This window comes from Carassius carassius, chromosome 50, assembly GCF_963082965.1.
Source record: "Carassius carassius chromosome 50, fCarCar2.1, whole genome shotgun sequence".
Taxonomy (NCBI): Eukaryota; Metazoa; Chordata; class Actinopteri; order Cypriniformes; family Cyprinidae; genus Carassius; species Carassius carassius.
The window spans coordinates 4332713-4343778 of record NC_081804.1 but is presented as its reverse complement, the minus strand read 5'-3'; the positions used below and the strand labels follow the sequence as shown (position 1 = coordinate 4343778).

At 37.2% G+C, this 11066-nt stretch overlaps 2 protein-coding genes across 2 annotated transcripts; one reads left to right on the top strand and one right to left on the bottom strand.

Annotated features, from left to right (window-relative positions):
• The first annotated feature begins 1912 nt into the window (after nt 1-1912).
• On the top strand, nt 1913-4692 carry chrm4b (cholinergic receptor, muscarinic 4b). Its single transcript, XM_059546019.1, has 2 exons — nt 1913-2924; nt 3132-4692. Exons 1-2 carry the CDS (start codon nt 2870-2872, stop codon nt 4454-4456), a joined length of 1380 nt encoding a protein of 459 aa, XP_059402002.1. The 5' UTR covers nt 1913-2869; the 3' UTR covers nt 4457-4692.
• Nucleotides 4693-6416: 1724 nt separating this feature from the next.
• mdkb (midkine b) lies at nt 6417-7661 on the bottom strand. Its single transcript, XM_059546206.1, has 3 exons — nt 7504-7661; nt 7250-7417; nt 6417-7142 (listed from the first exon to the last, which is right to left on the bottom strand). The coding sequence occupies exons 1-3, from the start codon at nt 7601-7603 to the stop codon at nt 6949-6951; spliced, it is 462 nt and encodes a 153-aa protein (XP_059402189.1). The 5' UTR covers nt 7604-7661; the 3' UTR covers nt 6417-6948.
• Nucleotides 7662-11066: the final 3405 nt, after the last annotated feature.

The following is an 11066-nucleotide window of genomic DNA, read 5'->3' as shown; positions in this document are numbered from 1 at the left end:
AAGACGGACACTGTCTGAATGAGTATATGTGTTGATGTGTATGTCTGTGAGCGTGTGCCACTAAACCTAGAGTGTTTAATTATAAATAAATGTAGCATTGTAAATGTAGAGCTGATAAATCGAGGAAAAAAACACTTAAATCCATATTTCAGGGTGGGGTTTGTTCTTTTATGACATGTACGATTCCCATGATTCCCATGTACGATTGGTCAACTCTAGCGATTTGAGTTGTCAATGCATTTGCATATGCACAGGCCTTTCGTTAATAAGCATTTATGTAATTATCTCCCTCTGCTTTTATTTGTGTAAAAAAATTTATTTTAGCTGCTTGGCTTAAATTAGTATCTTTTTGTAAAAAAAAAAGAAAAGCAGTCCCCAATATGAATGGTTTGTGTTTTGAAGGTTTTGGATGTAAGATTCTGATGGATTGTGTTCTCATCACAAAAAATGGCAGCTGAGGAACCTCTCAGAAACCACATACCCTTTGGCATTTTTCCATGAGTTCAGTGCCTTGGGGAATCTCCTCCTTACTGAACCACAAAAGAGGTGCGACAAAACCAGAATAGCTTCTACATAAGCCTTTTGACCGTTGAGTGTTTTAGTTATTGGTAGAAATATTGGTAACTCTGAAGTCGGGTTGTGTTGGCTGTCATTTCGATTATTTATTTTACCCTTTGTGTGAATGACAAGTGCAATCCTGATTTTAAAAAATGCTTCTATGATAAGAGAGAAAGACCTTTTTATGTTATACTCCATCAATGACTCATCTTTTCCTGCATTTTATTAATTTCTGACCATATGCACACCTTATTTTTATGAAGTCATTTCATGCAGGGTATATTTTAGATTTTTAGGTTTCTCAGATGAGAATAGCTGATGGCGACAGAAAGTGTGACATTTTAAAACTGTAATTGTGTTCTTGTTGGATGTGTGGTTATGTATATGCTCTCACTGCTGGATCGGTACCGTAGCTGAAGTCATGATGGTGGAAAAGACCAGAATTCTACTTTCTCTCCTGACCAGACAAGGGGGTGTGTTGTTATGACTTACCATAAATGTGCAGTTGGATCTTTATTTAGTGATAATGAGGATCAGGTGTTGTAAAAGAATTTTGTGGGACACCAAAGATCCTGTGGTAATGACGATTATGAGAGTTTTAATAAAATGGGAATATGGAAATAAATTCAGTTGTTTGTTATATTATTTATTTGTATTCATTTAAGTATTTTATTCCTTTAAAGATATGCTGACAAACATGATTTAGAATAATGGGAATTACAAAAAAAGAAAGATTAAAAAAAATACCTGGACTAATACCGAATAAATTTTCCACAAATTTGTAGTATTATTTTGCATATTTAAAAAAAAAATATATATATATATATATATATATATATATATATATATATATAATGTTTTGTCATAATTTTTTATGACAGTTAAAGGGTTAGTTCACCCAAAAATGAAAATTAGACTGTTTTACTAGTGAATTACATGAAGCATCCTAGGTCTATATGACTCGTCATATAGCTCTATTATTGTAGTCAGCGGGTGTTGCAGTTGAACAGTCCACAAGTCGTCAAATAAATAGCGTGCATTCATAATAAAACGTGCTTTACATGGATCCAGTGGTTGAATAAAGTCCTCCTGTAGTGAATCCATGGGTTTTTTTTAAGAAAAATATCCATATTTCAAATGTAATAAACACTTGTCTCTTACTTTTGGTATCTGTCATTATGGTGAAGCTGTTCCGGCGGATGACGCAGCACGTATACGCAGCGCATGCCTCTGAGATGTGCTAGTCTCGCGAGTTTGTTTATAGGAGTTTCCTTACCTTAGCAAAGGAAAACCAGTCTCATCTTGGTTTTGTTTTGTTCTCTCTCCACATTCATCACTAATCACGCAACAATACCGTCGTCCTATGTCATCTGCCGGAATCGCTTCCGCGTATGACAAATACTGGTAGTGAGAGAAAATACGGATATTTTTCATGCAAAAACAATTGAATTCTCTACAAGAGGCCTTTATTCATCCCCCGGAGCCGTGTGAGGTACGTTTTTATTATGAATGCACGCGCTTTATTTGACGTCTTGTGGACTGTTCAACTGCAACCCCCGCTGACTAAAATGATAGAACTTGGAATAGCCAGGACAATTTTTAATATAATCGACTGGATTCGTCTAAAATAAAGTCACCTAGTATACACCTACTATACACCTAGGAGTAAAACATAAGCGAATTTTCATTTTTGGGTGAACTAACCCTTTAATCACACTTTTCCCAAATTCTCCTGAAAATGGTCGCAATTTAAAATAAAACTTCTGTAACACAATCTGGTCATAAAAATTTGAAGAAAATTTGCTTATTTGTCAAAGTTTATTTGTCTTCATTCATAATGAAGTTTCTTCTCATTGACATATATTGCAGTGTTTTCATGAAACTTACTCAGGTCCCTGCATCCTCATTACAACTTTTACCTGTGTAAACATCTGTGATTGTTGTAGTATGTGTGATATTAAAAATGTTAAAATAGAATCAGAATAAAATGAAAAAGATGTGAAAAAGCTGTGGAGCTTCATTACAGGTCAGGTAATTCGATTCCATCCCTTATGTAACTGCTGCCTTCCTCTTTAGATGACAGGAACTGCATTAAGCATACATGCTTTAAAAAAAGCAGCACGGATCTAGGAGGAATTCAGCAGTAATATGATCGTTCCACACTACTTGGATTATCTTCCAGTAAATTTAGTGTATTGATGCAGCCCTAAGAGGAAGGATGACCTGTATTCGGAAGGTGAAGATGGGTGTTACTGTTTGAGGAATTAAAAGTCCTCCCAGTCGTTCTCTCGTACAGACGGAGCAGGAGATCATGGAGACTGGATCTGTCGCTTTCTCTAGGGACTTTGAATCATTTGTTTCTAATGGTAAGTTTGCTGATTGGATCGTGTTAGGGTCATAATTTGTTTGTCTAATTTATATCTTCATCACTATGTACAACCGATTAGAGTTGTGTATTTTAGCATTAAAAGTGTATTATGTACGGTCTGTAGAGTTCAATTTTCAAGTTGTTTGCTCATATGTCAAGTTAATCACTTCTTGATTTATGAAAAATTTCTGTTTTCTTGTCACAGGCTCCTCTACAAATTCCTCCACCACGCTCAACAGCAGCATGCAGAGTCCTTTGCCCGAAGAATCATACCTGGTGTTGAGGAAACCACGTCATTCGTTCGGGACTGTAGGGGTGGTCTTCATCATACTTATCACTAGCTGCATCAGCCTGCTAACAGTCCTGGGCAACGTCCTGGTTCTGCTTTCATTCAAAGTCAACCGCAATCTCCGAACCATCAACAACTACTTCCTTTTTAGTCTTGCTTGTTCGGACCTTATCGTCGGTGTTTTCTCCATGAATCTCTACATTGTGTACGCCGTAAAGGGATATTGGCCTTTGGGACCGCAGATGTGTGATTTGTGGTTGGTTGTAGATTACGTGGTGAGTAATGCCTCTGTGATGAACCTCCTGCTGATCTGCTTTGACCGGTACTTCTGCGTGACCCGGCCTCTGAGTTACCCAACCAAACGTACAGCAAGGTGGGCTGGGGTGATGATTGCTGCGGCTTGGTTACAGTCTCTGCTTCTCTGGGCTCCAGCCATCCTGCTTTGGCAGACTGGGCGGGACAGGAGCAAGGTCCCGGAGGGACAATGCTATATCCTGCTCCTTGCCAACCCTGCCGTTACCCTGGCAACCACCATCCCAGCGTTCTACATTCCCGTTGTGATAATGGTGGTACTGTACACACGGATATCCCTGGCCAGTCAGAGACGAGTTCATAAGTTAAAGCCTGAATTCGCAAACCTGCTTGAACCGTCTAAGGCAAGTGGAGGAACGTCAGCTGCAAACCCTGACCTAGTGAGTGACATTAAACCCAATGAAACATGCTCATTTAAACTAGATTCAACGCTCATTAGAATGAAACACCCTTCTTCTGCAGAGTTCAGCAAAATGGACTACTCCTTGGATTCAAGTCCTGATGCCTCTGCGGAAGAGCTGGATGCAGAAACCTCGAGACGGAAGACCTTGACAGGGTGTGCAGAAACTAGCAGGACAATGCAACCTCACTGTCTTCAAAACCATACTACTATTCAGGTTCAAAGTCAAGCATCCAAGGTTGTCTCCAAGAATGCCAGACAGAAGGCTCTTAGAGAAAGGAAGGTGACAAAGACCATCCTTGCCGTTCTTTTGGCCTTCATTGTAACTTGGACGCCTTATAGTGTTATGGTTCTGATTGGTACCTTCTGCCGCTGGTGTGTCCCTGAAATTCTATGGATGGTGGGTTACTTTATGTGCTACGTCAACAGCACGGTAAATCCAGTGTGCTACGCGCTCTGTAACGCCACCTTCAAAAGAACCTTTAAACGACTGTTGATTTGCAAGTTCAGAAATCTGGCATCAAAATGAGTCAGACTTCATTCTCTTATCAATGAATCCTAGCGAACCAACGAGGAACCTGATTCACTCAAACGTTTCATGAATGTGAAGCTGTTTTACTAGAGCCAAAAGTGAAGTTGGTTGACGTTATTGGTGTTTATCATGTTGCTGATGTTGTTTGCGAATGTATTCTCACGCCAACAGTTGCGAATCAATGCAATAGATTAGAGAATATACCTATTCTAATTTTGTGAGCATGATGCTGGTCTACTACAGGGTTCCTACAGGTTTCTTCAAATTAAATTCAAGTCTTTTTAAGACCTTTTTTAGACCATTTATATAAAAAATTAATACCTATTTCACGTCCCTACCAGCGAAGAAAAACTAAATCCTTGAACTTGTGTTCATTTATTTTTCAAATGTGGAATGGGTAAAAGATAAGGCAAGCAGGTCTGAAAAATAAAAACATTTCAGTAGGCCACAAGAAAGTTTGCCGAACAATGTTAAGTTGTTTTTTAACATTAGCTAGCTACTTATTCCATGATGGGAATATGGGGAACTGAGAGACCCCTGAACAATAAACATCGAAAATTAGAACTCAACAATACATTAAATTAAGAAACACAGTCAACTCCTTAGCTCTTCACTCAGGGCAGCAAGCTCTTTATCAAGGACAGCCAGTTCCGTCAACTTCTCCTTTATCGTGACCGCAAGTAAACGTTTTAGCGATGTCGAGTCAGGGAACATGCATTTGAAAAGCTCTGAGATACCCTCATTTCCATTGTAGGACTGGTGTTTAACGATTGTGTTAAGAGTCCACAACACCTCGGCTTTCATTGTTGGTGTGGACCCAAAAGCTGTGTGCAGATCCACTCTAGTTTCAGTCATAGCTGGAGGGTCTGCAGCGCTAGCAGCAAGCTGGCTAATGTTAGTTGGTTGAAACACGCAGGCGATGGAAGGAGTTTGTTTTTGTCCATTGAGAGCGTTCATGTGCTTGGACAACTTGGCATGAGACTCTAATGCCTTAATTCCCCTTTGTACCTAGCTGAATCCTTTTTTTGCATATGGTGCAAAAAGCGTCAAAAACGTTGCTGTCCACTGGTTTTAACCAATGACGAAAAGAGTTTTTATCCAGCCACGCTTCATTAAATTTACATTTCCCCATAGCCTCAGAATGAAATTGGTAGCTAGCTAACGTAAAATCAAACGTTAAAAATCTAACGGCGTCAGTCAACCTTTCCTGTGGAATGCTGAGATTTTCTTTTATTTTTTGCGCTTCTCCTTTGCTTGTTGCTTGAGGTCTGTGTTGTGTGTTGTGTTGCTGTAGCACGTGATCTTCATTTACTGAAGGCATCACATGTTCGCAGTATTTTGTGCTGTGACCCGGGGCTGCGTTGCATTCTCAATTATTGGTTCCGCCACTCTTTATTTATACTACGTCATTTAATCAAAATAATCGTGGTTGACAAATGAAACTTTTGAGGGAAATTACAATAAAGAGAAGTTACATACAGCACAATTTTTAAGACCCAGACATCAAAATTCAAGACTTTTTAAAGTCTTTTTAAGGTATTATTTCCAAATTAATAAATGCAATGCTTTTAAGGCTTTTTAAGACCCCGCGGGAACCCTGTACTAGAGCCAAAAGTGTAAATAAAGTGAAGTATGTTGTATTCATTAAATGTATCATAAAGTCATTAAGTTCTTTAAGTAACCAAAGTAAAAAGTAAAACAAATGTTTGTATTTTAATATTCATCAGGGCACTATGATTGCATTTGTTCTAAGAATTTTATGGCACATCGTAAAGCTTTTATTTTTTTATTTTTTTTACTTCAAGTTACAGTTTGTAATACTATTATTGTTTGCACAATAAATTAATTTTTAGAAAATTGGGTAAATTGTCAATACTTACATTCTTATCGATAATTCGTAAGTTTGTCTTGAACAATAAATGCGTGAACTTTGCTTTTAAAAAAGCACCAGAAAGTATTATTGAAAATACACTTTAATTTATTCACAACCTGTCGAAGTAATCAGTTAGTATTGTAAATTTGATTGTACATCCATCAAATCTAAAAACATAAACATTTATAAACAGATACTTTATATAGGCCGTTACTTCCAGGAGCGATGTTCATTTAAGCATTCAGCTTACATGTTATAAACGTACAGAAATAGTCTTCATTCATTTTGTTGTCATTTACAAATACTTTCATTTAGGGGCATAATTAGGGTCTCGCCAGCTTTTCTCTTTAGTAAAGAAAACTTGTTAGACAACAGATTTGCTGCGGCCTATTTTATACATGCAAAGTCAATTACAATTACAATTCGCTACAGAGATCAAATTACAACAGCATAGACACATACATTTACTAATTACAAAACAAAGAAAGTGGACATAAAAACAACAGGTAGGGCTACAGTTTCTTTCCTCTCAGCATTCACCTTTTGGACGATTTGGGAGTGTCACATAGGAATGTACCACTGAGTGGGCAATGGGGCAGTTGGGGTGGTCTTCAAGTTAGTTTTCCTTCCCTTTGCCTTTCTTCTCGCCTCCCTTGAGTTTGGGGGTCTTTGGGGTGCAAGGTTTAGACACTTTAATGGTGGACTGACATTCAGCGTTAAACAGTGCCTTCTTCAATGTCCCAGACCTGCTTCTGGTTCCTGTAGTAGTGTCACATTCAGCCCAGCGTCCAAACTTGTACTTGCAGTCAGCTAAAATCCAAGCACAAACTAGAATGAATGGCCTGTCTAAATATGTTTTTCTTAGATTCACATCCAGACATGCATTCAGTGTATTCATACATGGTGAAACTCCTTACCGCCAAAGTCTTTCTTCCAGTTGCATGGGACTTTGCACTTGGTTTTCTTTGTCTGTTCATTGCAGGTCGCCTCCCGAATGCCAGCGCCACAGTCGCCGCTGTTGGGCACGCATTTCCCATACTGCCATTCACTGCACTCAGCATCTGCTTTGGGCTCTTTGCCCTTTTCTGTCACAAAATAGAGAATGATTATTAATGATATCACACCAAATGAATGTGCATGCCATAATTTTAAGTAAAAAAGAAATAAGAACCTTTTTTCTTCATACTGGCTTCCACGGTGATCAACACCACCAGCAGCACAAGCGCTATAGAGAATAAACTCCGCATTCTGGGAAAAAATACAGCTGACATTAATCTCAAGACAATTATGTAGATGCACAATGTGAAGCAGATTTATATCTATTATTATGTATAATTTATTAATACTTTGAATAAGCTTGTGCTTGTAATGTTCTTTTGTCATTTTTATTATTTTTTATATTTAATTTGATATTTGTTATTTACTATATATATAATCATTAATCCTAATATAATATAATCCTAATCCTTATATTTCATTTTATCTCTGCATTAAATCAATTATCAAAAACATAGAAGACCGCATCCAACCGGGTGTCCACCATAATCATCCGTTGATGTGAGTTCTTGCACTATATTATGTGCTATATGTATTTAATATTTTATAAACATATACAAACATATACATACACCAACATATATATTGTGTTGTATTTGGTTGTATTCATGCTGCTCAAAAACAATCCATTTTTATTTATTTTTTATACTTTGTTGTTTTCAAGGCTGGTTTAATTTGTTTAGTTAATTTTTCACTGCAAACCGATTAACTCGAGTAACTAACCATCAAAAGTCCTCTTTTAGAAACACCAAGATAATTACACATCAGATATGAATGTTTTGTTTGTACTGTCTGAATTAAAGACACTGTGTACATAATATCCTCTGCCATCCTAGCAGCTCGCTGTGTGTGACTCCATAAAAGAGCCTCTCTATATTTTCCTCTTTCTCGCAAGAAAATAAAAAGCAATTCTCATTTTCATTCTTTTCCTGCCTCCATTAAAACAGGCTTCTTTCAAGGCACAGCCCACGGCACGGCTCCATTCTTCAGTCACTCATAAATGTGAAGGGCTCCTCGGGGTCGGACTTTTTGTGCGAGGAGAAACAGCGGTCAGCAGGGGTCCCCCGCCTCCGCGGGGAGAGAGGCCAAGTCCTCAAAGACGTTCAGCTGGGCCTTAGAGGAGCCTGATTCACTGGCTCTGAACAAAGCAGGATCTCGCCCGTTTTGCTTCCCTATCTGAAAGGGCCCAAACACAGACCCCATGCTGTGTCTTGAGGAGGAGGGGTTGGCCTCCTCTTTGAATGTAAGCCTATTAGCATTGGTGGACAAAACCCGCTCTGTTGATGCAAGCGGGGACGTGGGATGCTGCCTTTGATAAATGCAGAACTGGACATTTTGAAAACTTCCTCGAGGAGCACAAAGTTCACCGTTGACCGCTTGACACCCCAACCGCAGGCTCTCTCGCATCTGGAGCTCTGGAATGAAACCGCAAGGCCTGATGGTTGTGATTTGGAGAAGTGGGTCAGCAGTAGCTGGCAGCTGGTCCTCTTTGGCACTTCAGAGAGCATCATTTTCTCTGACAGCATTAAAGCTCCCTTTCGCACGAAAACACAAGCTCCCTGACTCTATTACAGCAGGAATGCAACTATTTAAAGCCATTAAATCAAGTTTAATAAACAAATTTATTCCATTTAATTAGCGATAGCTAGTGTCGCCGTCCAGTTAAATATGATAGCTATTAAACGTAATTTATGCAAATTATAGTCTAAAATAGTAGAACCGTGCTTTAAATTAAACTCTTCATTGACGTTCAGCGCGTTTGTTCTCATGACACTGTGAACGCCGCCTTACATTTATCATGTCATACTACTGTATATATCACATCATGAACACACTAAAGACATTACATATTTACACACATCCTATTATCGCACTAAAACGCAGATAAAAATGATAATATAAGCATATCAAAATAAATCCGGTTAATCGCAGATATGTGCATTTATCACCAACTAGTAGGCTGTATTTCAAACACGCAGCGTCGTGAAACAGTTTAATAATAGGAGCTGTTGGGTTATGATCATGATGATGATGTACTTGCCTTATTGCTGCGAATATGATGCTGTGCTGTGAGCGAGTGTCTGTGTTCAGCTCTCTCTCTGATCTCTGCTGCTCTTTGTGTTTCTCTGAACTAGTTTGAGCTGGTCACATAGCTGTGCACTTACACCCCCCCCCCCCCCCCTCTTTCTCTCTCTCTCTCTCTCTCTCTCTCTTCCTTCCCACGTGATCTATCTATCTATCTATCTATCTATCTATCTATCTATCTATCTATCTATCTATCTATCCTATTTCATGTTGCACTGTGCATTTATTCAGATGTTTGCTGGTAAAAATAGAATCTACTATAATGTAATGACATTTTTGTATATTTACAAATTAATAAATAGTAAAAATTCTGAAAATGCAAGATGAAATGGAAATACATTTCTATTATTTAATTTATACATTTTATTTACTTTTTCTTATTTTTGCCACAAACACACACACACACACATATGTATATATATATATATATATACTTTTTTTGCAATTATAAATACATAAAACAAATAAACAAACCACAACATAATAATGCACATTTATAGAAAGACATTTCTCTTTTTCAGTAATGATTTTATTTTACTTATTTTATTATTATTTATACATTTTGTACGCATATTGGTAAATAAATAAATAACGTACTATAATATAATGAGCTTTTTGCAATTATAGATACATAAAACCAATAAATCTAATATAATTATAAAATTATAAAATTTAAAATGATGATCATGCAAAATGGGGAAAATACATTTCTCTTATTTAATAAATGTGTATTTGTCACCAATATTTGTCACCTTTTATTTAAACACATTTATTTTTTTTTTGCAGTTTTTTGCAATCTCTTTCCTGATGTACAATTTATCTTATTTTATTAGCTGTTTACTTTATTTGTTTCCTCCTCATTTTATTTATTTTTAAGACCTTGTACCTTTAGAATATATAAAACATTTTGAATTGTTTTGTTTTGTTTCTATTTTCCCACAGTTATTTTTTACTCGTTTTTTTTTTTTTTTAAGTATTTTGAATTGCTTTTTTATAGGAAATATGCTAAATTATCCAGTCTATCTGTATAATACATTTTATGATTTCAGTGATTCTCTGTTCAGATGAGTTTGTGTGAAATGTTTCTTTGACTTAACATACCATCCAGCAAATTTAAAATTAGCTGAGGTTGAGCTGAGGTTAAACTGATTTAAAAATACATTTGCGTCCTTTCCCTTCTCCAGAAATGGAGCTAGAGCAGGAGAGAGAAAACAATAAGCTTATCTCCGAAATGATAAATGAGTCACAAATATCAACACATCCATCATTACCGGTAACTCATTCAGACATAAAGACCTCGTAGGGAGAGACAGAGCTCACAATTATACACAGTTTACCACCCGGCGCTCCAAACCCTGAAAACACGCCATTGCTGTGCGTGTGTGTCCACCAGTGCACTCAGTCAATGAAACCAAGTACACTCAGTAAATAATGCAAAAAAATAACTTGTTTTTAAAGTCTTTATTTGTTTCTTTTCCCCAAGTAAACAGTGACAATCCAAAAATCTTATCTACTTTTATAAATAAAGCCTTACCTAAGTTCATATCACATACAAATGAAAGACCTTTATATCAGTACAGATTGTTCACACAT